General features: G+C 37.6%; 1 protein-coding gene across 9 annotated transcripts in view; it reads left to right on the top strand.

The window, feature by feature from the left end:
• LOC147365801 (uncharacterized) overlaps positions 1 to 27265 on the top strand; it is an 856584-nt gene that overhangs the window by 703499 nt on the left and 125820 nt on the right. The window contains exons 4-5 of one of the 9 annotated variants that reach the window (XR_015132772.1): positions 9439 to 9513; positions 9856 to 12309. The exons of 6 other annotated variants lie outside the window; for them this stretch is intronic. Coding sequence is in view for 1 of the 3 variants with exons in the window: in XM_086317212.1 (XP_086173338.1) it covers positions 9856 to 9965 (110 nt within the window). In the remaining 2 variants the exon portion in view is untranslated. Of the gene's footprint in view, positions 1 to 9438; positions 9514 to 9855; positions 12343 to 27265 lie in introns of those variants that run through there. 2 more of the 9 variants (XR_015132785.1, XM_086317212.1) reach the window with 2 other exon arrangements.

The following is a 27265-nucleotide window of genomic DNA, read 5'->3' as shown; positions in this document are numbered from 1 at the left end:
AATTGCGCAAAACATAAAAAGCCTATCTTTGAGACTACATTCTGTGCTCAAGTTGTCAAAAGTGAGTAATATTTGTAATTTCAAGTGACACAACATGGATAAGAGACAGATGAAGTTAATGTAATGTTTGAATTTAGGCAATGATCTCAAAGTATCCTCCACTGATCTGTTAAAAAAAGAAAGAAAGAAAAGTACTGGAAATGAACAATGAATTTGACTGATTTGAAAATCCCTCATTTCTTTTCCTCTGGTGAGCTTGTGATAGAGATGCCCAATGACTGGTGAGATACCCAGAATGCAGGCAGCAGAGAAGGTAAAAGCTATAAGCTGTTAGCACACTGGACAGTTGAGAGCTGATAATTCTTTGAATATGAAAAGTACAAAATAAATGCTAAAAGTCAATATTTAATATCTCACTGTCTCAGCTGATCAGTTTCGCTGGAGCTGATTCACAGTAACTGTTATATTTGTATGATTTAAATCATTATATTCAGAAAATTTGCCAGAGTTTATACATATATCCTACTTCACAATTTTTTGGAAGCTTATAATGAATGTTTTCTTCTTCTTTCTCTTTTTTAGTGGGATTTCTCACAATAAGTGCCTCACAATTTTTCAGAGCTGTTGATGTAAATATTATTTGGAAGAAAATACTATTTTTAAATGGCTAGAAAACTGTTCATATTGTAAAAGATATGCTCATGGCTGTTCTGAAACCTGCCATAGCAACCTTTAAGTAATAGAAGGCACCATGGAGCTTACTCCAAATCATTTACCTGAAGGGGCCTAGCCATTCTCTAGAGGTGCCAAAAGATACAGCACCCAAAACTCTTTAGAGCTGCTTGCCCATTACTCAAGTATCCCCTAGAGGGATGGTAACTACATCATAGATTACAGCTTAACTCTATTTTCCACAACATGATAGTTTATAAAATTACCATCTAAGCTATAGCATTTCTATTTGATTTATGCCCAGCCTGAGGCATGAAACCTACTTTCTTCCAGGAGGAAATTATGCTCTCTTGAATGGAAAAAGTAGATGACAACCATAAAATAACTCAGATTCCCTCCCGCTCCTCCAGTTAGCTACATTCTTTATTTCTTACAAAACTGAGAAGAACTAGGAGATTACTAATGTTTCTGGCTTGGGTAAATAGGAAAGGTTTAGACTCTGATTTGATTTGTTGCATACATATGCTTCTAAAGTTTATACTCTAGCCAGTATTTGTCCAGAAATTGGTTAAATTTAGAGTTAGAGAAGGAATTAATAAATTATAACTTTATTATATATTCCATTTTATGCCCCTATCCGTTTTATGAAACACTTAATCATTTTTTGATGTGTACAACTTAGTGAATAATGATGCTTAAAACTGACCTCAGCAGGTCACAGGTTAATTCAATTTCCATTTACTCATATGTAAGAAATTTTCCCAGAAAAAAAAAAAATGATAAGAAGGATGAGAAAAAACTATTTTAAAAAGTAAATCAATGCATGTTATGGGAACACAAGTGGAACATTTACTTCAACTAATTAAATAAAAATTATATATTTTGATAGTAGAGCATTAGAAAAGTGATGATGAATAATGGTGTAAATTAAACAAGACCTGAGAATACATTACTTTGCCAACAAGGGTCCGTCTAGTCAAGGCTATGGTTTTTCCAGTGGTCATGTATGGATGTGAGAGTTGGACTGTGAAGTAGGCTGAGCACCGAAGAATTGATGCTTTTGAACTGTTGTATTGGAGAAGACTCTTGAGAGTCCCTTGGACTGCAAGGAGATCCAACCAGTCCATTCTGAAGGAGATCAGCCCTGGGATTTCTTTGGAAGGAATGATGCTAAAGCTGAAACTCCAGTACTTTGGCCACCTCACGGGAAGAGTTGATTCATTGGAAAAGACTCTGATGCTGGGAGGGATTGGGGTCAGGAGGAGAAGGGGACGACAGGGGATGAGATGGCTGGATGGCATCACTGACTCAGTGGACGTGAGTCTGAGTGAACTCCAGGAGTTGGTGATGGATGGGGAGGCCTGGCGTGCTGCGATTCCTGGGGTTGCAAAGAGTCGGACACAACTGAGCGACTGAACTGAACTGAGAATACAAATTACCTTATTTTTTAGTAGCCAATCCAGCCTTGAAGTGATGATCTAATGAAACGGTGAAATCTTTTTGATAATCTTGTCTGTTGTTAAAAGCCTAATCATGTTGTAAAATTCTAATTCAGTAGTGAAGTGAAGCGAAGTCGCTCAGTCGTGTCTGACTCTTTGCGACCCCATGGACTGTAGCCTACCATGCTCCTCCATCCGTGGGATTTTCCAGGCAAGAGTATTGGAGTGGATTGCCATTTCCTTCTCCAGAGGACCTTCCTGACCCAGGGATCGAACCTGGGTCTCCTGCATTGTAGGCAGACGCTTTACGTCTGAGCCACAAGGGAAGTCCCAATTCAGTAGATGGAAGTCTAATTCAGTGAATGTTTTCCTATTTCAAGCCAGCCAAAAACACAGAGTTTGTTTCCTGGAAGTTCCCATGGCAAGCTCCTCTGTCCATGGGCTTTTCCAGGAAAGAATACTGGAGTGGGTGGCCATTTCCTTCTCCAAGGGAACTTTCTGACCCTAAGATTGAACCTTGGTCTCCTATAATGCAGGCAGTCTCCTGCATTGCAGGAAGATTCTTTACTGACTGAGCCACTAAGGAAGCCCCTGAATAAGTACAGACAGTTGTTTTAAAGAAGAATATGAGATTTTCATGTGAATTACCTCAATAAAGTGGTAGTTACCTCTCAAGTTTCTGAGAAACTATAGTCTATATTTTTGCATCTTCTAGTTTTGGCTATGAAGACTACAGAGTTTGCAACAGATACAGAAAAAAAGGCAACTGAGGTTTCCATTTGGATAAATGGACTGAGGCCTTGACAATGGCACTCATGATGGTTCTTTCAATGGGAAAAGTATCCTGTCTTAGAGTCCAGGTTCTGCAACCACACTTATCACACTGAAACTCCTGATTGAATCTCTCTCTCTTTTTTTTTGTTTTACATTAAAATGGTTATACACTATGTCCAAGTGGGATTTATTCCTGGAATTTAACAATGGATCAACAGACAAAAATTAATCAATGTGATATTCACTTTAATAGAATTCAGGAAAGAAAACAAAATCATCTTGATTGATGCAATAAAAGAATTTGACAAAATTTCACATCTTTTCACTATAAAAACACTTTTAGTGAACTAGAAGCAGAAGGAAACTGACTCACTATGATAAAGACTATATAAGAAAAACCCATAGCTAACAACATATTCAACGGTACAAGTTTTTCCTCCAGAATTAGAAGCAATGCCCACTTTTGCCACTTCTAGTCAACATTATATTAGAGGTTCTAGATGGCATAATGGCAAGACAAATCTAACCAGTTGAGTCCAAAATGTCCTAAACCTTCTGAGTGTTTTTCTTACTTGTTGGCAAAACTGACCAGACTTTAGAGGGAATTCAGTTCAGTTCAGTTCAGTTCAGTCACTCAGTTGTATCTGACTCTTTGCGACCCCATGGACTGCAGCACACCAGGCCTCCCTGTCCATCACCAACTCCAGGAGCTTACTCAAACTCATGTCCATTGAGTCGGTGATGCCATCCAACCATCTCATCTTCTGTCATCCCCTTCTTCTCCCACCTTCAATCTTTCCCAGCATCAGGGTCTTTCCAAATGAGTCAGCACTTTGCATCAGATGGCCAAAGTATTGGAGTTTCAGCTTCAACATCAGTCCTTCCAATGAACACTCAGACTGATTTCCTTTAGGATGGACTGGTTTGATCTCCTTGCAGTCCAAGGGACTGTCAAGAGTCTTCAACGCCACGGTTCAAAAGCATCACTTCTTTGGCACTCAGCTTTCTTTATAGTCAAACTGTCACATCCATACATGACTACTAGAAAAACCATAGCCTTGACTAGACAGACCATGTTGGCAAAGTAATGCCTCTGTTTTAATATTCTGTCTAGATTGGTCCTAAGTTTTTTTTTTCCAAGGAGTAAGCGTCTTTTTATTTCATGGCTACAGTCACCATCTGTGGTGATTTTGGAGCCCGAAAAAATAAAGTCTGACACTGTTTCCACTGTTTCCCCATCTATTTCCCATGAAGTGATGGGACCAGATGCCATGATCTTAGTTTTCTGAATGTTGAGCTTTAAGCCAACTTTTTCACTCTCCTCTTTCACTTTCATCAAGAGGCTCTTTAGTTCCTCTTCACTTTCTGCCATAAGGGCAGTGTCATTTGCATCTGAAGTTATTGATATTTCTCTTGGCAATCTTGAATCCAGCTTGTACTTTATCCAGCCCAGTGGTTCTCATGATGTTCCCTGTATATAAGTTAAATAAGCAGGGTGACAATATACAGCCTTGAGGTACTCCTTTTCTTATTTGGAACCAGTCTGTTGTTCCATGTCCAGTTCTAACTGTTGCTTCCTGACCTGCGTTCACATTTCTCAAGAGGCAGGTCAGGTGGTCTGGTATTCCCATCTCTTTCAGAATTTTCCACAGTTTATTGTGATCCACACAGTCAAAGGCTTTGGCATAGTCAATAAAGGAGAAATAGATGTTTTTCTGGAACTCTTTTGCTTTTTTCGCTGATCCAAGGGATGTTGGTAATTTGATCTCTGGTTCCTCTGCCTTTTCTAAAACCAGCTTGAACATCTAGAATTTCATGGTTCACATATTGTTGAAGCCTGGCTTGGAGAATTTTGAGCATTACTTTACTAGTGTATGAGATGAGTGCAATTGTGCAGTAGTTTGAGCATTCTTTGGCATTGCCTTTCTTTGGGATTGGAATGAAAACTGACCATTTCCAGTCCTGTGGCCACTGCTGAGTTTTCCCAATTTGCTGGTATATTGAGTGCAGCACTTTCACAGCATCATCTTTCAGGATTTGAAATAGCTCAACTGGAATTCCATCACCTCCACTAGCTTTGTTTGTAGCGATGCTTCCTAAGGCCCACTTGACTTCATACCCAGGATGTGTGGCTCTAGGTGAGTGATCACACCATTGTGATTATCTGAGGGAATTAGATATTTTCTTTCTTTTTTTTTTTTTAGAGAACAATTTTTTAAAATTTTATTTTATTTTTAAACTTTACAATATTGTATTGGTTTTGCCAAATATCGAAATGAATCCGCCACAGGTATACATGTGTTTCCCATCCTGAACTCTCCTCCCTCCTCCCTCCCCATACCATCCCTAGCCCCTAGTAAATGCTAAGAAAATATTCTGATTGGGAAGGAATTAGCTAAACTGGACAGAAATTGCATAGAAACTCACCACTGGGAATTGGGAAATATGTGATCCCAAGGAAGGAATCTCAGCTATAATTGTGAAAAGAACAAAATATGTTACAGATTTAGAATTATTATTAGACACATGAACCTTGTGGTAAATAGCATATACATATCATTCTAATGCACCTGTTTTTCTTCTTCTTGAAAAAGTTATATTGAGCCAAGAGTACTCTGGAAGATCTACCTGTGTTCTTTTCTCAAGAAAATGTATCCCAGCTTTGTTCTGTTCTAGTTATAGTTTTAGGACTTCCCTAATATCTCAGTTGGTAAAGAATCCACCTGTAATGCAAGAGACCCCAGTTCGATTCCTGGATCAGGAAGATCCCCTGGAGAAGGGATAGGCTACCCACTCCAGTATTCTTGGCCTTCCCTTGTGGGTCAGCTGGTAAGAATCCGCCTGCAATGCAGGAGGCCTGGGTTTGATCCCTGGGTTGGGAAGATCCCCTGGAGAATGGAAAGGCTACCCACTCCAGTATTCTGGCCTGGAGAATTCCATGGGTCACCAAGAGTCAGACATGACTGGGCAACTTACAAAGAGTCAGACAACTTATAAAGAGTCAGACATAACTGGGCAAGTTACAGTTTTAAAGCAGAAATCCATCTCATTCTATTAATAGAAATCAAGATGGGTGTGTTTGAGGTGTGTTTAGAATCTTATCATCATCCCTGGTTTTATTCTAAGTTGGAATTTAACATTTCTTATTACCTTCTAAAGAAAATGACTCATATTTTGGGGAAAAAACAGGAAAACTGGAAAGTTTTTTAAAAAACCTATAATGTTGCATTTTAAAAAATAGAGCATCTAAAAGAACAATATTTTAAAAATAGTTACAAATATTTGACTTATTTTCATCTTTGGGGGAGAAACAAAAATATAAATGTACTTTTAATATGTAGAAGTTGGCAAAAGACATATAAAAGATCAATATTCTATTTGGCATGTCCCACCACTTCATGGGAAATTGATGGGGAAACAGTGTCAGACTTTATTTTTCTGGGCTCCAAAATCACTACAGATGGTGACTGCAGCCATGAAATTAAAAGACGCTTACTCCTTGGAAGGAAAGTTATGACCAACCTAGATAGCATATGCAAAAGCAAAGACGTTACTTTGCCAATAAAGGTTCATCTAGTCAAGGCTATGGTTTTTCCAGTGGTCATATATGGATGTGAGAGTTGGACTGTGAAGAAGGCTGAGTGCCGAAGAATTGATGCTTTTGAACTGTGGTGTTGGAGAAGACTCTTGAGTGTCCCTTGGACTGCAAGGAGATCCAACCAGTCCATTCTGAAGGAGATCAGCCCTGGGATTTCTTTGGAAGGAATGATGCTAAAGCTGAAACTCCAGTACTTTGGCCACCTCATGCGAAGAGTTGACTCATTGGAAAAGACCCTGATGCTGGGAGGGATTGGGGGCAGGAGGAGAAGGGGACGACAGAGGATGAGATGGCTGGATGGCATCACTGACTCGATGGACGTGAGTCTGAGTGAACTCTGGGAGTTGGTGATGGACAGGGAGGCCTGGCGTGCTGCGATTCATGGGGTTGCAAAGAGTCGGATACGACTGAGCGACTGATCTGATCTGATCTGATACATGACTTTAACAGCCTATGTTGAGATATTTCAGCATAGGACAATGACATGTTGTAGGCAATTTTATTTCAATCATTCTAGCCTAAATAGATCAAAAATTGAGCAAAGTAATTTTTTGGCAATAACCGATACCCTGAATAATCTGATTTAAAAATAGAATTTAAAGATCTTAAATAATACTTGCAAAATATGCAAACAGCCAGTGATTTATTGAAATATCTTTTACTTGGAGATGAACTACGTGACTGGAAGTGTAGATACTGAATAAAGATATCAAAAGGGCTAAGTATTTTCATTCACATAGCATTTTATTGGCCATTTAGCTTTTAAAAAACATAGCAAATCAGCAAATCACTTTGGGGGGGTCAGATTTATCTGTGATGAAACCTATGCAATCCTTTCCTTTCAATAATTCCAATTAAATCATACACTTAAATGAGGTTGGTAGAAACAGTGAAACTCTTAAACCTGGTATCACAAATCTATTCCTTCTTGATGGGGGTGTGAACTATGTGGAAATGTTTTTCTGTTGTAAAACCAGGTGGTTTAATTGAATATATAAACTGATGTAAACGAGATGGTATTTTGCTGATGCTATGCTTTTTAAAGCAAAGTTGAAATTATAGACTTGTAAACTAATAAAATAAGAGTGCAGAGCTGCTACTGTATTTCGATGTGATTTCAGTAAAGACAGATTTTTTTGAAGATAGAGCATGGTTTATAGTTTTGTTTTGTTTTGTTTTTTTCCCCAATAAAAGAAAAACACTAGAGAAGTTATCTCAGCAGTTTTTAAAAGTTTATATATTTCAGTTCAATTCTGTCGCTCAGTCATGTCTGACTCTCTGCGACCCCATGAATCGCAGCACGTCAGGCCTCCCTGTCCATCACCAACTCCCGGAGTTCACTCAGACTCACGTCCATCGAGTCAATGATGCCATTCAGCCATCTCATCTTCTGTCGTCCCCTTCTCCTCCTGCCCCCAATCCCTCCCAGCATCAGAGTCTCTTACAATGAGTCAGCTCTTCGCATGAGGTGGCCAAAGTACTGGAGTTTCAGCTTTAGCATCATTCCTTCCAAAGAAATCCCAGGGCTGATCTCCTTCAGAATGGACTGGTTGGATCTCCTTGCAGTCCAAGGGACTCTCAAGAGTCTTCTCCAATACCACAGTTCAAAAGCATCAAATCTTCAGCACTCAGCTTTCTTCACAGTCCAACTCTCACATCCATACATGACCACAGGAAAAACCATAGCCTTGACTAGACGAACCTTTGTTGGCAAAGTAACGTCTTTGCTTTTGCATATGCTATCTAGGTTGGTCATAACTTTCCTTCCAAGGAGTAAGCGTCTTTTAATTTCATGGCTGCAGTCAATATCTGCAGTGATTTTGGAGCTCCAAAAAACAAAGTCTGAGACTGTTTCCACTGTTTCCCCATCTATTTCCCATGAAGTGATGGGACGGGATGCCATGATCTTCGGTCTACCTATATATAAGTTCTGTTTATATGATTGAGTTTTTGGCCTCAAATGTTTTCTCAAGTAAAGAGAAAAGATTTGAAGAGAAAGGATTCTATCTTGTGTCTGGTGTAGTTGTTGAAAAGACCAATACTTTCTAGGCTAATAAGTTCTCCTTAAAATGGCAAAAGCTCTTAACCCAAAAGAAAAGAAACCTATTAAGTCTTTCACAATGTAGATAAATAATATTTTACACAATTGTGCTTAGTCACTCACTCATGTCCAACTCTCTGAGACCCCATGGACTGGAGCCCACCAGGCTCCTCTGTCCATGGGAATTCTTCAGACAAGAATACTGGAGTGGGCTGCCATGCCCTCCTCCAGGGGATCTTCCCAACCAAGGGATCAAACTCAGGTCTCCCACATTGCAAGCATTTATACAACTGGTATTTTCTAAAAATAAATATCTTAAAGTTGATCATTTAAATTTTTGAATATTATAACTTTTGATATGGCTTTTTTTTTTAGAGAAAAAGCTAACAAATTTTATTTATTTTATTTTATTTAAAGATGACAAAATGTTTTAAATATTTTTAAGCTGAAGTTGTTGTTAGTCACTCAGTCCTGTCTGACTCTTTGTGACCCCATGGACTGTAGGCTGCCAGGCCCTCTGTCCATGGGATTCTCCAGGTAAGAATACTAGGTGGGTTGCCATTTTTTTCCATTTAAGCTTAAGAAAGGGCTTTTAAAAAGTATTTATATAAATGAACTTACTTACAAAACAGAAAGAGACTCAGAGACAGAACAAGACTTACGGTTGCTGGGAAGAAGAATGGGGAGAAAGGATAGTTGGGGAGTTTGAGATGGACATGCATACACTGCTGTATTTAAAATGGACTAACCAACAAGGGCTTACTGTACATGGAATTCTGCTCAATGTGATATGGCAGCCTGGATGGGAAGAGAGTTTTGGGGAGAATGAATACATGTATATGTATGGCTGAGTCCCTTCCTTCACTGTTCACCTAAAACTATCACAAAGTTGTTAATCGACTCTTGTTATTCAGTCGCTCAGTAATGTCCAACTCTTTGCGATCCCATGGACTACAGCACGCCGGGCTTCCCTGTACTTCACCATCCTCGTGAGTTTGCTCTAACTCTTGTCCATTGAGTCTATGACGTCATCCAACCATCTCATCCTCTGTCACCCCCTTCTCCTCCTGCCTTCAATCTTTCCCAGCATCAGGGTCTTTTCCAATGAGTCAGTTCTTCACATCAGGTGGCCAAAGTATTGGAGCTTCAGCTTCAGCATCAGTCCTTCCAATGAATATTCAGGGCTTATTTCCTTTAGGACTGACTGGTTTGATCGTTAATTGACTATACACCAATACAAAATAAAAAGTTAAATAAAAATGAATTAAAAAGTATTTATAAAGCAAGTTAATTTCTGTACTCAACAAAGGTTTCTCTGCCCAACACACTAGGACACCAGAGAGACCTGAATATCTGTACATATGAGGATGAGTGGACTGGAACACACAGAAAATACGAAACAGTGGAGGCAGTGCCTGTGATCCCAGCCGCACCCAACTGACTGAGCCTACAGCCCCAGAAAACCCAATAACAGCACCCTACTCTGCCTCCTGCCCACTGCAGTGCCCACAGGGAATTGGGCAGCAGCACTATGAGTCCACAACCTTGTCTTTCCAGCTGCAGCAGCACTTGTGACTCTGGCCCCTGCCTGCAGCGGTGGCCTTTCCAAATTCTACAACCCCAGGAAGACATCAGCAACCACGACTTCGGACGTGGTGGAAGTACCGGCCATCCCAGCGCTCCCAGTGTAATGCCAGCCACAGCAGCATGAGCAGCAGCAAGGCACCAGCCATCGCAGAGGCACAAGCAAATAAAATGAGGGAACTGGCAACACATCTGGCTTTGGCAGTGGAAGGTGGAAAGTATGAAGCCTGAAGCAATGCAGACAAGGGACCAAAAATTTGTGCTATAGCGCCACCTACTGAAAAGCAAAATAAAGGCGGCTAATTACCAACGTGTTGAATTGGGCTTGCCTTAGAATCAAAGTTTAAAAATAGAAGAAAAAAAGATTTATTTAAATAAGAAAAATGCTCCTACAGTCCATTAAATGCATGGGCAGAGAAACAGTTCATCAAGTACCATGATAAACCGTGGTAACACAGTACCACAAAAAGAAAATGACAATCCTCCAGAAACCAGACTCAAAGTCGCAGGATATTAACTGACAGAGAATTCAAAATAACTCTCAAAGAAAGTCAATAAACTGCAGGAAAACTGAGAAAGGCAGTCCAATGAATTCAGGAATAAAAATGAACACAAGGAATATTTTACCAAAAAAATCAAAACTCTCAAAAAAAAAAAGAATTCTGAAGCTGAGAAACCCAATAAATGAGATGAAGAATGCACTAGAAAGCAATAGAAATAGCAGACTATATGGAAGAGAGAATTAGTGAGCTTGAAGACAGAAATCTAGAAATGATATAGGTAGAAGAGACGAGAGAACTAAGATCTAAAAAAAAAATACAGAAATTCTATCAGAACTATCTGATTCCATTAAGAAGGGCAGTATAATACAATGGGTATCCCAGAAGGAGAAGAAAGAGAGAAGGCCACAGAGAGTTATAAAGAAATAACAGCTGAAGACTTCCCATACCTAGGGAAGAAACCGAATATACAAGTCCATGAAGCTAAGAGTACTGCTAGTTACTCAATGGGAAAAGATCTTCTCCAATACACATTAGCTTAAAACAGTCAAAAGTTCCTGACAAAGAAAGAATTTAAAAGACAACCAGAGCAAAAAAAGAAAAAGAAAAACAGTTGCCTACAAAAGAACCCCCAACAGGCCATCAACAGATTTCTCAGCAGACACTGCATAGAATACTATAACATACTCAAAATATAGAAAGATAAATACTGTCAGCCAAGAATATTCTATCAGAAAATGTATCTTTTAGATATGAAGTTGGGGAAAATGCTGTTCCAGCTTTTTTCAGAAACTGAGGGAGTTAATTATCCATAGAAGTGCCTTACAAAGAAATTTTGAAAGGAGCTCTTGTACGTGAAACACAAAGGCAAAAGTACAAAAAAAATACTTTGATTAAGGTAATAAATACACGAGCAGAGTCAGGCAACTGCAACTCTATATCAGAATAGGTTGTTAAACACTTAATTATAGCATAAAGCTTAAAAGGAAAAAAGCAGTAAAAATAACCATAGCTATTTCAATTCGGTAATGAAGTCAACATAAAAAGGGGCATTTTGAGACAACAAAAACATAAAAGGGGAAGAGAAGGACAGAGCCCATATAGACAAGAAGAAAAGATGCTATCAGCAGAGAATGTACTATTTTATCTATGAGACATTACATACAAATCTCATGGGAATCACAAAACACAGATTTAGAGAAGAGACACAAAACACAGAAGAAAGAGGAAGCTCAGAAAAATATCACAGAAAGCCACACACTAAACTGGCAGATAAACTCAAGGAATATTTGGCAAAACTAATACAATATTGTAAAGTTTAAAAATAAAATAAAATTTAAAAAAAAGAAAAAAAAAGAAACAATGACAATAAATAGCAACCAGACAACAAAAGATAAAACGACAGTATTAAATCCGCATTTATCAATAATCACCTTAAATGTAAGTGGGTTGAATTGACCAATCAAAAACACAGTTGCTTGATTAAAAAATGAAGCCAAGCTATGTGCTGCATCCAGCAGATTCGTCTCGGTTCTAACGACAAACATATGCTAAAGTGCAGGGTGGACGATGATATTCCAAGCAAACGACGGCCCCTAACTTCCTCCCCAGCCTAAACTGAAGGAACGGACAATGATACTCCAAGCAAAAGGCAGCCCTCTGCCTCCTTCCCCCCAAAATTATTTCTGGTTTTCTTTACACTGCAGAAACTTTATTTTGATATTGTTTCACCTATTTATTTTCACTCTTGTTACCTTTGATTTTGGTGTCAAGTCCAAAAGTCATTACCAAGACTGATATCAAAGAGGGTATGTTTGCTTGTAGGGCTTTTATGGCTCCAGATCTTCCCTTCAAGTTCATTTTGAGTCAATTTTTGTAAAATTGCCTTTTTTTTTTTTTTTTTGTAAATTAAAAAATTTACGTTTTAAAAGTGGTGGTTTATGAATAGAAAAAGAAGGTCACTTTTACTGATCCCCAAACCAATTTTTGGATTGATGTAATCATTACTATGATTTTTTTTCAAAAGTAGACATTGATATTAGAACTCTTAGTTTTAACGCTGGCATGGTACTTCCCCAAATTTGGCTTAAATTTGGTAACATCTCTAATGAGAGAGGCTTCCGTCTTGGCTCAGTGGCAAAGAATGTGTTTGCCAATGCAGGAGACATGGATTCTTTACAATATCACTGGGTCAGGAAGAGCCCCTGAAAAATGAAATGGCAACCTGCTCCAGTATTCTTGCCTGGGAAATCCCATGGCCAGAGGAGCCTGGAGGGCTATAGTCCATGGGATCACAAAGAATCGGATACAACTTAGTGACTAAGCAACAATTAACGACAGAGGTGTAAGAATGAGTGACAGAAATTAATAAAGACCATTTAAATCAATATTCTTTTCAAGCACTTTAATCAACACAGTTTAAAACAACTCAGTAAAAAGAAATTTGTTGTTAAGTGAGTATAGGTAAATAAAACTTTGGGGTAAGGGTAAATCTATAGTCAGGGAAAATATATAACTTAAAAAACTTTTTAAAATTATTATAATAATAGAAAAATTTTAAATGACAAAAGATTTAATTCAAGAAGCTGTAATACAAATAGCATCGTGGAAATAATATTTAATAGAGCAAATTAAGGCAGAGATTAATTATGTATCATAAAAAATAGAACTAATTCTTTGAAGCCTTACTGACTTATGATACAGTTTATACATTAACATACACAAAATACCAATATTAATTTTGGAAACTAGGAAAAAAAAATTTGGAGAAGGCAATGGCACCCCACTCCAGTACTCCTGTCTGGAGGATCCCATGGACAGAGGAGCCTGGAAGGCTGCAGTCCATGGGGTCGCTGAGGGTCGGACGCGACTGAGTGACTTCACTTTCACTTTTCACTTTCATGCATTGGAGAAGGAAATGGCAACCCACTCCAGTGTTCTTGCCTGGAGAATCCCAGGGACGGGGGAGCCTGGTGGACTGCCATCTATGGGGTCTCACAGAGTCGGACACGACTGAAGTGACTTAGCAGCAGCAGGAAAAAATTCCAATAAAAGTATTAGCAATTAAAATTCAGAAATATTTTCAAAGACCAATTGGTCATAATTGAGCAGGGTTCATTCTAGGAAAACAAAGATACCTCACTGTAAGAAATTCAAAGCCATATTTAGCTACATTAATCATCAAAAGGGGAAACATCTACATGCTTATCTTAGTAGTTGCTAAGAAATAATTTGATCAAATTTAATAGTGTTTGGGACTTTTAAAGAATTAGAAAACTATTTTGTGGAAAAAATTGACCTTAATTACTATGAGTCTATTCACCATCTTTGTACATCTTTGTTAGTTTGAATAGCCATATTTTAGGTGCACAGACAAGAAGGTGTTGATAACTGGATGCTACCCCAGACCCCACTGGTACTATATACGTATCATATTAACTTTCTAAGATATGACCATTTTAAATTTCAAAACACATCTTGACTAAGAAATTTTTGGTTAAGAGGTTTCAGTCTAATAGTAATGATGGATCATTTTTTTTTAAGTTTTATGTTGTATTATATATTTAAAGAAAGGGAAAGCAATGAATTTTTCAATTCAAATATCCTTGCAAACTTTATACAAGTTACAGTATAGATCAAGTCTCTACAAGAACTCAGGAAGACCCTCTAATGACTACCCCCAATCACTACCCCCACCCAAAGCTAACATAGTTAAGTGTTGCCAGTTTGGGTAATTTCTAACTAAAAACATACAGCATGTAATTTTTAGTGCTAGCTTCCTTTGTTTACTTGCAGTGATCAACAAGTGCTGGCCCAGTCACAGAAATGCAATATCTCTCCAATGATTAAAATTTGTTTCATCAGGCAAAATAAAGCAGTGGAACCAATAGGTGTAATATCTTACTTATAATTATCTGGCCTCTGGAGTTTATAAGCTAATGGAAAGTAAACCTATTATTTATGTTATTATTTGGGGGGTGAAAATCCAAATGCATTTAATGATATCTGTAAGTGTTAATAGGGAGTGGGTCGTGATTCTTTCAGGCCACAGGGTGATTCTGGGGTAGTGCATATTCTTGTGATTTGGGTGATAAGCTAAGATTGTCATCACATTTCTGCTTATGTCTGAAGCAGAAAAGAGGAAGGGGAAAGGGACAGGAAGAAGACGACTGAGGACTAAGTTATCTTGTTATAGAAGGAATCATTAGTTAATATTCACTGTGATTCACATCCTTAAAAAGAACAGCCACCTTCTGAGAATATTTTGCCCTAGAACCAAGTGTAAGAGATTGGGTTGTGCTATTTTTCCTTCTTTGCTGGCGATTTCAGTGAATAATATATAAAACTCTGTGTGTGTGTGAGTGAGTGTGAAAAACTTAACATTAAGAAATAGGGAAAAATGATTAGAACGTAAACTCTGGGACCAGAATCTGTGTGTTCTGAAGCTCATTCTGCCACGTAGTATATGTGACACCATTTTTCACTGGAATGACAGAAATGGGACTATTGTAGGAATTAAAATGTAGCATATTTAAAGTAGACAGTTTTAATTAAATGTAGAGTACAGAATATTGTGCTAACATTTGCCTTGTCTTAATTCTTTTCCCATGCCTTATTTTTAAACAAGTAGCAATTTGAACCAAAATAATCCTAATAACTTGCCAACTTTTGGGTTCTATCCCTTTTCTTTGTGTTTAGATAAGTTTGGGGCTTTTTAATATACATTAATTACAGATAAGTTTCTACTACCAAATTTTCCTTGAATTTTCAAGAATGTAATAATTATGCATACTTCACTCAAACATGCTTTTATGAAATCACTACCATAGACTTTGAGTCTAGTCCCTGCTGCATGAACATGTGCCTTCAAATATTTTGGAAAATGCAGCTTGAAGATTTGTATACAAATGCAAATACATATACATATATATCTAAATCTTATTAAATAAATTCCACATACAACTGGATTACTTTAGCGCATGCTGCTTAAATAGGGTGACCGATAGAATTTGTGGGCTCCCCAGGTGATGCTTATGGTAAAGAACCTACCTTGCCAATACAGGAGACATAAGAAACATGGATTTGATCCCTGGGTGGGGAAGAGCCCCTGGAGGAGGACATGGCAACCCACTCCAATATTCTTGCCTGGAGAATCCCATGGACAGAGGAGCCTGGTGGGCTACAGTCCATCGGTTGCAAAGAATTCGATATGACTGAAGTGAGTTAGCATGCACACAGGCACAGCATTTGTGATAAATATTTGAGTGATTAGAGCTTTGGTGGAGGAGATCTCAGAGAAGGTGCCTCCTTTGTCAGCCACTCTCCCACCCAGACTATACCACATAGAAGGCTTATTCTGATTTCACCTATCATGGGTTTCTGAAGACTTTTTTGAAAATCAAATATTCAAGAGTGTTATCTACATGGTCATTTCTCTAGCAATTATACATACAGTGTATACCTATTGTTAAAATAGTGCTTCTCTAACAACAGTCAATCACAGACTGGTATCTTTATAAAGGTAAATAAAAACCAGCTACTAGAAAAATGAATTAAAAAAGAAAACATAAGCCCGTTGCCAAAAACGACATATTGAATTATTCCATTTATATGAAATTTCCAGAATAGATACAGAGAAACAGAAAGTAGATTCGTGGTTTGCCTATGACAGGAGGGAGATTTTGTCAGGGGCTGCTAATGACTGCTGGGCTTCCTTTGAAGTGGTAAAACTCTCACTTAGATTAGGGTGATAGCTGTAGAACTCTGCAACTATATTAAAAACCTGCAATTACAGACTTAAAATGGCTAATTTTTATGATGTGATAATTATATCTAAATAAAACCTTTTTAAAAAAAGAACAGGCATAGAAAATGCAAGGCAACATTTTTACTATTAAATTCAAAAGATAGACTATGTTTCAATAAACATAATTAGAACAAACATGACCTGCAAAAAAAAAGGATGATGACAACTGTAGGGCACCACGTTGAACATTTTTCAGGTTATTGAGCATGAAATTAATTGTTTATTCATTCAATGAATTATTGAGCATTGTCTCTATGAACGATTTTATATACAGAGGACACAAAAGTGAATAAATTTAAACCTTCTCTGAAAGGGAGAAAGACATCAAACCAAACTTTCACAATACTGTATAAACTTACATAAAGTGTGATAATAACTATGAAAGGACATCAAAAATATTTAGGAAAAATCAGGTAAAAGGAGGGCTGCACTGGTCAGGGACTGGACAACTGGAACATTTCACAATCAGTTAAAATTAAACAGAAGAGGAAAGAGTTTCCAACAGAAGCACTGGGCTTGGGAATACTCTTTGAGTATCCTGTGCAAGGAACTGGGCAAGTCCCACTGTGGTGGGATACATGCAGTGAAGGAAGGGAGAGATTTGAGGTGATAACCAGTGTTTGGAAAGAAATAAGTTGTTTGCCTTCTACTGCATTGTTGTTGTTCAGTTGCTAAGTTGTGTCTGACTGTTTGTGACCCCACGAACAGCAGCACAACAGGCTTCCCTGTTCTTCACTATCTCCTGGAGTTTCCTCAAACTCATGTCCATTGAATCAGTGATGCCATCCAACCATCTCATCCTCTGTCATCCCCTTATCCTGCCTTCAATCTTTCCCAGAATCATGGTCTTTTCCATTGAGTCAGCTCTTTGAATCAGGTGGTCAAAGGATTGAAGCTTCAGCTTCAGCATCAGTCCTTCCAATGAATATTCAGGATTGATTTCCTTTAGGATTGACTGGTTTGATCTCCTTGCTGTCCAAGAGCTCTCAAGAGTTTTCTCCATCACCACAGTTTAGAAGCATCAATTCTTTGGTGCTCAGCCTTCTTTATGGTCCAACTCTCACATCTGTACATGACTACTGGAAAAACCATAGCTTTCAGTAGATGGACCTTTGACTATATGACTATAAGGGGGAAAAGTGATCTCTCTGCTTTTTAGTACCCTGTATAGATTTATCATAGCTTTTCTTCCAAGGAGCAAGCCTCTTTTAATTTCATGGATGCAATCACCATCTGCAGTGAGTGGTTTGGAAGCCCAAGAAGATAAAGTTTGGCACTGTTTCCATTGTTTCTCTATCTATTTGCCATGAAGTACCGAAGTGTTGACTATTGGAAAAGACTCTGATGATGGGAGGGATTGGGGGAAGGAGGAGAATGGACGACAGAGGATGAGATGGCTGGATGGCATCACCGACTCGATGGACATGGTTTTGAGTGAACTCCGGGAGTTGGTGATGGATAGGGAGGCCTGGCGTGCTGCAATTCATGGGGTCGCAAAGAGTCAGACTCGACTGAGTGACTGAACTGAACTGAACTGAATGGGACTGGATGCCATGATCTTTATTCTCAGAATGTTGAATTTTAAGCCAGCTTTTTCACTCTCTTCTCTCACCTTCGTCAAGAGGCTCTTTAGTTCTTCTTTGCTTTCAGCCATGAGGGGGTGTCATTGGCATATCTGGGGCTATTGATATTTCTCCTGGCAATCTTGACACCACTTGTGCTTCATCCAGGCTAGCATTTGCATGATGTGCTCTGCAAATAAGTTAAATAAGCATGGTAACAATATATAGCTTTGATGTACTCCTTTCCCAATTTGGAACTGGTTTGTTGTTCCATGTTTGGTTCTAAATGTTGCTTCTTGAGCTGCATACGGGCTTCTGAGGTGCCAGGTTAGGTGGTCTGGTATTTCCATCTTTTGAAGAATTTCCCAGTTTGTTGTGATCCACACAGTTAAAGGCTTTAGCATAGTCAGTGAAGCTGAAGTAGGTGTTTCTCTGGAATTTCCTTCCTCTTTCTATAATCCAGTGGATGTTGGCAATTTGATCTCTGGTTCCTCTGCCTTTTTAAAAAATTAATTTATTTTAATTGGATGCTAATTACTTTATGATATTCTGGTGGGTTTTGCCATCAGTTCAGTTCAGTTCAGTCGATCAATCATGTCCGACTCTTTACGACCCCATGAATTGCAGCACGCCAGGCCTCCCTGTCCATCACCAACTCCCGGAGTTCACTCAGACTCACGTCCATCGAGTCGGTGATGCCATCCAGCCATCTCATCCTCTGCCGTTCCCTTTTCCTCCTGCCCCCAATCCCTCCCAGCATCAGAGTCTTTTCCAATGAGTCAACTCTTCGCATAAGGTGGCCAAAGTACTGGAGTTTCAGCTTTAGCATCATTCCTTTTAAAGAAATCCCAGGGAAGATCTCCTTTAGGATGGACTGGCTGGATCTCCTTGCAGTCCAAGGGCCTCTTAAGAGTCTTCTCCAACACCACAGTTCAAAAGCATCAATTCTTTGGCACTCAGCCTTCTTCACAGTCCAACTCTCACATCCATACATGACCACAGGAAAAACCATAGCCTTGACTAGACGGACCTTTGTTGGCAAAGTAATGTCTCTGCTTTTGAATATGCTGTCTAGGTTGGTCATAACTTTCCTTCCAAGGAGTAAGTGTCTTTTAATTTCATGGCTGCAATCACCATCTGCAGTGATTTTGGAGCCCCCCAAAAATAAAGCCTGACACTCTTTCCACTGTTTCCCCATCTATTTCCCATGAAGTGATGGGACCAGATGCCATGATCTTTGTTTTCTGAATGTTGAGCTTTAAGCCAACTTTTTCACTCTCCTCTTTCACTTTCATCAAGAGGCTTTTTAGTTCCTCTTTACTTTCTGCCATAAGGATGGTGTCATCTGTATATCTGAGGCTATTGATATTTCTCCCGGCAATCTTGATTCCAGCCTGTGCTTCTTCCAGCCCAGAGTTTCTCATGATGTACTCTGAATATAAGTTAAATAAGTAGGGTGACAATTTACAGCCTTGCCATATTCCTTTTCCTATTTGGAACCAGTCTGTTGTTCCATGTCCAGTTCTAACTGTTGCTTCCTGACCTGCATTGACATAAATCAGCCACAGGTGTACATGTATCCCCCCTTCCTGAACCCCCATTCCACCTACCTTCCACCCCATCACTCTGGGTTGTCTCAGAGCACCAGCTTTGCGTGCTCTGCTTCAAGCATTACACTGGCACTGGTCATCTATTTTATATATGGTAATATAAATGTTTCAATGCTATTCTCTCAAATCATCCCACCCTTGCCTTCTCCCACAGAGTTCAAAAGCCTATTCTTTACATCTGTGTGTCTTTTGCTGTCTTGCATACAGGGTTATCATTACTGTCTTTCTAAATTCTGTATATATGCACTAATATACTGTATTGGTGTTTCTCTTTCTGACTTACTTCACTCTGTATAATAGGCTCCAGTTTCATCCACCTCATTAGAACTGACTCAAATGTGTTCTTTTTTATAGTTGAGTAATATTCCATTGGGTATATGTACGACAACTTTCTTATCCATTTTTCTGTCGATGGACATCTAGGTTGCTTGCATGTCCTGGCTATTGTAAACAGTGCTGCAATGAACACTGGGGTACGTGTGTCTCTTTCAATTCTGGTTTCCTTGGTGTGTATGCCCAGCAGTGGGATTGTTGGGCTGTAAGGCAGTTTTACTTCCAGTTTTCTAAGGAATTCCCACACTGTTCTCCATAGTGGCTGTACTAGTTTGCATTCCCAACAACAGTGTAAGAACATTCCTTTTTTCCCTCCACACCTTCTCCAGCATTTGTTGTTTGTAAACTTTTTGATGGCAGCTGTTCTGACCTGCATGAGATGGTACCTCATTGTAGTCTTGATTTGCATTTCTCTGATAATGATGATGTTGAGCATCTTTTCATGTGTTTGTTAGCCATCTATATGTCTTCTTTGGAGAAATGTCTGTCCTCTGCCTTTTCTAAATCCAGCTTGTACATCTGGAGTTCTTAGTTCATATATTGTTGAAGCCTAACTTGAAGGATTAAGGTTTCATATTTTATTCTGAATGTAATTGGAATATTTGAAAATTTCATTTTGCAGTTTAAAGAATCACTGGCTGATATCTCAAGAATGGACTAGAGCGGAAAGTTAGATATATTTATAATATTCTTATAAACTTTGTCTGAAAATATCCTCCCACAAATATTTCAAGAGTATCTTTTCCTTAAAATGAATCTACAGCCAAGTTTTGTCCTTAAAAAGATCTCCGTAGATTTAATTCCTCCTGTCACATCATCTCTTCAACACAATATTATATACTGCTTTGTATAATATATATATGTGTGTGTTTATATATCATAGTATGTCGAACACATTCCATTTTCCTTCTTTCTTCACACTTGCATTAAGCTAAATCTACTGATTACTGAGGCTGTTTATTGATTTTGGCATGAGGAATGATTTGAGCCTTTGTCTCAGTAGTATTTCCATTCATAAAAACAGATTTTCAAGCTTCTCATTATTTTTAATAAAATAATAAGAACAAAATATACACTAGCTTTAAATAACTGTGAGACCTAAACTACATTTCAGAGATGGCAACCTGCCAAAGATATCAAGGTCACCCTGAGAATTCTTGAAGTGTTTGTTAACTATAACATATTAATATAGAATGTATAGAATATTACTGTATGATATAGAAAATATATACACATATATCTATGTGTAGTTTGGGGTTATCAATGTTTATAATACACATTGTTTAACAGCAGAGCTAGGACAGATAAAGAATGTCTTGTTGTCTCCTACATTCTTTTTATTTACCTGCTACACCATCCTCATCCTAGACAAGGTCATCTGATTCTTATATTGAGTTCTTTATACATGTTTTACACTATAGATCTGTATCTCTGTCTGCTATTCTCAGAGTCAAATTGTATTACATCAGTGAATTATAAAAAAAGTTTAGGTGTTTTATGGAAAATATTGGCCATGAATATAATCACTGTAAATTGTACTAATTCATTCTTTTTCTTTTAGTTTACATACTGAGGAATAAAGTTTTAAAGCATGATATGCAAATATATGCAAACATGTAGATTAGCTATTTCATTTTCATCTAACACTCAAGGAAAAAAACAACAACAAAGCATAGAAATGTAATATTGTAAATAATGCCACCAAAGGGTGTTAAACTATTCAGGAAAGGTAGTTATTTTTAATTAACTTTGATTCATACTAGAGTTTTGTTATCCATTTAACTTTTCAAAGAGATTAACAATATATAATTTCATTTAATTTAAGCAGACTGATTTTTAGGGATGTTTTGCTCATTATCAGTCCATGTTCATTAATTGATTTGTTACTGAAAGTGAAAGTGTTAGTCATTCAGTCATGTCTGGCTGCAACCCCAGTAGCCTGACAGGCTCCTCTGTCCATGGGATTCTCCAGGCAAGAATACTGCAGTGGGTTGCAGGCTATATCAATAACCTTTGAAAAAAATTCTGCCAAATACCTGAATTCTTCCAGACCCAGAGACTGAATCTGGGTGTCCTGCTTTGCAGGCAGATTCTTTACCTGGGGAGCGACCAGGGAAACCCCTTTGTAGAATAGCAGTTCTCAAACATTTTAGTCTCAGGATCCCTTCAGATGCTTAAAGTATACTGAGGACAAAAAAATAGCTTGGGTTATGTAGGTTACATATATTGATATTTAGTACAATGAAAGTAAAGTGAAGTCACTCAGTCATGTTCAACTCTTTGTGATCCCATGGACTGTAGTCTACCAAGCTCCTCTGATATTTAGTACAGTAGAGAGTAAAACAAAAATATTTCCATTAATTCATTTAAAATTAAGATGATAAGCCTATATATATAATATAAATGTATTATTTTATAAAAATGCTTTCCAAAGTAGAAATGAGAAAGATATTATTTACATTTTTTTTTCAAAATACTCTTTAATGTCTAAATTAACAGAAGACAAACTGAATCTCATATCTACTTTTGCAGTCATTCCGTCATAAGATATTGTGTTGCTGTCATATGCAAAGGCAATCCACATACATGTAGTTGGATAAAAGATGAGAATTAAACAGATTTTTTTCGGATAACTGTGGATATTCTTTGATACTACACCAAAACTTGACAAGTAATGTGGAAACTGAAACCCTGTCAATAAATTTTTTACACTAAATATCTACTGATCTGGCTTATACTCTGAAAGGACCTTTTACCCATTTATGATATTATAACATTATCTATTAGTCATTTGGAAAAATATTGATTCATTTATTTGTGCAAGTCTTCCAAGTTTTGGCATATCTCATTATACAATGTTCATTACATTACTTAGTTAATATCACCACCTACATTTATCTCCTGATAAATGAGCTTCCCTTGTAGTTCAGCAGGTAAAGAATCTGCCTGCAATGCAGAATATAACCAGTTCAATTCCTGCACCAGAAAGATCCCTTGGAGAGGGACAGGCTACCCACTCCAGTATTCTTGAGCTTCTCTGGTGGCTCAGATGGTAAAGAATCCATCCACAATGCAGGAGATCTGGGTTCAATCCCTGGGTTGAAAAGATCCCCTGGGGGAGGGCACGTCAATCCACTCCAGTATTCTTGCCTGGTGAATCCCCATGGACAGAGGAGCTTGTCAGGCTACAGTCCATGGAGTCACAAAGAGTCAGACACAACTGAGTGACTAAGCACAGCACAGCACATACTTATCTCATCAAGAAGAGCTTTAAGAATTGAGAAATCATTGGGGTAACACCAGTGGGGACAATTTCCAGAATCCTAATTTTCACTTGACTCACATTTGATCACTGGCAACAAATTTTGTCAGTTATTTTCCTTGAAATTACAGGCTACATAAGTAACATTTGAGAAAATTTCTGCCAAATACCTGAATCTGAATAAAGACTAAAAAAATTTTAAAAGTAAGATATTTTGTGTTTCCTAGAAAAAGCATTCAGAGAAGGCAATGGCAACCCACTCCAGTACTCTTGCCTGGAAAATCCCATGGATGGAGGAGCCTGGTAGGCTGCAGTCCATGCTGCTGCTGCTAAGTCGCTTTAGTCGTGTCTGACTCTATGCGACCCCACAGACGGCAGGCCACCAGGCCTCTCCGACCCTGGGATTCTCCAGGCAAGAACACCGGAGGGGGTTGCCATTTCCTTCTCCAATGCATGCAAGTGAAAAGTGAAAGTGAAATCGCTCAGTCATGTCCGACTTTTTAGCGACCCCATGGACTGCAGCCCATCAGGCTCCTCCATCCATGGGGTTTTCCAGGCAAGAGTACTGGAGTGGGTTGCCATTGCCTTCTCGCTAAGAGTCAGACACGACTGAGCGACTTCACTTTCACTTTTCACTTTCATGCATTGGAGAAGGAAATGGCAACCCACTCCAGTGTTCTTGCCTGGAGAATCCCAGGGACGGGGGAGCCTAGTGGGCTGCTGTCTATGGGGTCGCACAGAGTCGGACACGACTGAAGCAACTTAGCAGCAGCAGCAGAAAAAGCATTACTTTAGTACCCATCATTCTACTGTTGTCTGATATTAAACTCAAATTCAGACACCTTGCTAATGTTTGTCAGTTCAGTCTTGATCTGGCATCGCTATGCACCAAAGGAAGGGTCTTCTAATATGCAAATAATGTTGTGTTCTGAGTTCATATAGTAGAGACTCAAAACATACAAGCAAGAGGGTAGTTAATGGGCTTGATTAATGTAAAGAAATAAATCTGGAATTAACAATAAAGAGACTCAGACTTTACTATCATTTGAACTAAAAGATAGTTCATTTCCTTCCAATAGTATTGGCTGAGTCTAAGGATTTGTGATTTGTGTTAGCATTTGTCCTCCTCAAGAAGAAGGGAAAACAGTCATCTCTTATCCAACTGACATGGTACTAAGAATTTTGTGGTTCCCTATGCCCACATACAGAGAAATGTTCCTAGAGTATTCCAGCTGACGTTTAATTATTTCTGTTAATTTGAAGTGATAGTATAGTAGCTTCTTCACATAATAAAGGAACAACTATGAAAACAACCAACAACTGAAATAGAGACAGTGCTTTCATTTCTCTGAAATTTTAATTTGTCCTTTTGAATCAGTACTGTATTTTCACGTAATTTAAGTTTCAAAAGCTATATAAGAATATTTAATCAAAATCACCTATTCAATCCTGTCTCCAATCACCTGGCTTCATCTAGGAAGCAAACAGTATTGGAAAAGATTAGAAAAATGACATTTTGGACATTTTCCCATGTTGGAGGTTTTCAGAGCCATGTTTGTTAGGAGAGAGATTTTGCTAATCTTCAAAACTGTAGGTACCATATTTTTTCCAAATTGAGCAAAATACCATGCTCCAACCTAGTGGAGGTTTTAAAATATTGCTTTTTGATGATATTTGTTTAAAAAAAAAAAGTTTAAGTAGCTTTTTTTTTTTTTTTTTAAATAATCCTGCTTGGGGTTCTGCAATCTTTTTTGGATTTGTGATGACATATTTTATTACTTTAGTAAAATTATCAGCTATTACTTTAGATATATCTTCTACACCATCAAGTCTTTCTTTTTCCCTCTGGGATTTCAGTTACATGTGTATTAGATTATTTACCTTGTCCCAAGTGTATTTAAAGCCCCTCATTGTCCTCCTCTTTCTCCCTCATCTCTTCCGGCTCCTCTTTCTCCTTCCTCTGTGTTTTACAGTTTGGGTGATTTCTATTGATCTAGCTTCATGGATTCTTTCCTCATCCATATTGCGTCTTCTGGTGGTCTCAGTTAGGGCATTCTCCATCTCTGTTACCGTATGTGCCCTCATGAGACTCCCCATACATGGCAATTGCAATTTCAACTTAATAAAACAATGGAAGTGTCAATTTTTGTCAATTAACATTAGAATATTCTTGTTCTGACTTATGACTTATTAAAATAAATTATTTTTTAATTTTTAAATTTTATTTTAAAACATTATAGAATTAGCTAAATCACATAGCTTTGTAACATAGTTCTTTTGGGTTAACATTTTCTTGTTTCTGTGTCAGCAGCTCTTGCAAATTCTACGGAACTATGAAAAAGTTTCAAATTTTGCATCCTGAAAGAATAAATTACTAGTGAAAATGTATTTGGTACTACTTAACCCATTTGCTATAGAGATAAATGCATGGAAAAAAGTTTTATGGACAAATTAATTTGTACCACCCTACAAAAGAAATTAGCATGTTCAGAGTCTTCCTAACTCTGAGTTACCTCTGTGAGAGATAAAATGCATACATTCATAGATTTTGAACATTTTCAAGTCAATTAACCATTTAACAACAAACAAATAAAGTGCTAGTTGAACTTTATTTATTTTTAGAAACATTTTCACTGTTCTCCTTTTGGAGATACGGCAAGAAAATTGAAAGTAAAAGCAAGGAAAACATTTTAGCTTCAATTCTTACCAAAGAAGACTAGTTTTGATAGCTGTGAATTTAATTACAACTGTTTTAAGAGGTCTTGGAATCAGATTTTTTAAAGAATTTTTCCTTCAGCACAACTCTATTTTAGAATACCAAAGCAGAAAAAGTAATACCATAAATTGGACATGCAACATGATTTCATCTTTTCTGCATAATTAGGTCTTAGATTTAATTTTTAAAATGATGGAGGATAGTTAAAATTATTTCTGGAGAAACTAGAGAAAAGAATATTCACCTGACTTTTAAATTTTAGATAGATAGTAAAACTCACTTTAAGACACAACCACAAAATGATGTTAATTTTATTTTAAATCCCCCTGCTTTTTGACTGAAGTCTTAGCAGCAGCAGCTTTTTGACTTGATGAAAAAAGGAAAGCATATAACTCTCCAAGTTATGGATGCCTATGAACAGGACAATCACATATTTAGTCTTGGCCCTCCCATCTTGTCTAAGGTGCTTTTCTGGAAGAGGGAGAAAAAACAAATCCAAACTATGCTCTGTGCATATGTCCTTAGGAAAAACAAAAACAAGCAAGCAAAAGAAAATCAGTCGCATGATTAAAAAATGCAGATTTACTCAATGAATATTGCTGCTGAAGACATGTAGCTTTCACATTGAACTAATATGCCGCTTTTTTCTTCCCTTTTCATGGAAAAAGCTTTGAAAATTTGGTTATTATTATGGCAAAATTCTTGTCTCCTGTAGCTATCAATGATTGTTTACATAGAAAAGCAAATTCCCTACATTATAAACTGCCTTTCCTTCATCAGTTGAGGAAAGCATTTTTAAACTAATTTTAGAATCTGCTCTTTTCAAGTAATGTTTTCTGTAAAAATGAACCACAATCTTTATCTGTTAAGACATTGGACTGAAATGATAATCACCTCTATTCCTACATGCGGATATACTTATCTAAATATTTGTTTTCTTGTTAATCCACTTAGCAATTTGATTAATTTGTCTGTAATTGTGTTTTTTCCAATACATAATTCTTAGGAGTACACCATTCCCATTTAAGTCCTTCTAATTCAAGCTTCAAGCTCATGACAAACTTAATATTAAAAGGTTATTTTCTATTAAGAAACATTGTTTCAAAGTTTAGTTTATTGTTTGGTTAAAATACACCAATTTTAAAGTAACACCATTAAGTCAATAATTGTCTTTCTCAGCAATTTATCTCAAGATTCAAGTCTATAGACAGGACTTATCTAACTGCTCTGAATTATAGAGCATCATTTTAACAGTTATTCTGATAAATAACTTTGTCAATTAATTAGTTAATGTCCTAATTGAAATTATGAAAAAAGATGCACAGAAGAAAATATTACTGTGATACAGCTGCTCATGAAGTGAACTGC

Source organism: Bos grunniens, chromosome 9 (assembly GCF_055505025.1).
Source record: "Bos grunniens cultivar Pamir isolate PY7600 chromosome 9, Bosgru_T2T1.0, whole genome shotgun sequence".
In the NCBI taxonomy this organism is placed as follows: domain Eukaryota; kingdom Metazoa; phylum Chordata; class Mammalia; order Artiodactyla; family Bovidae; genus Bos; species Bos grunniens.
Note: the sequence above shows the minus strand (reverse complement) of the source record. Positions and strands in the feature narration are given on the sequence as shown.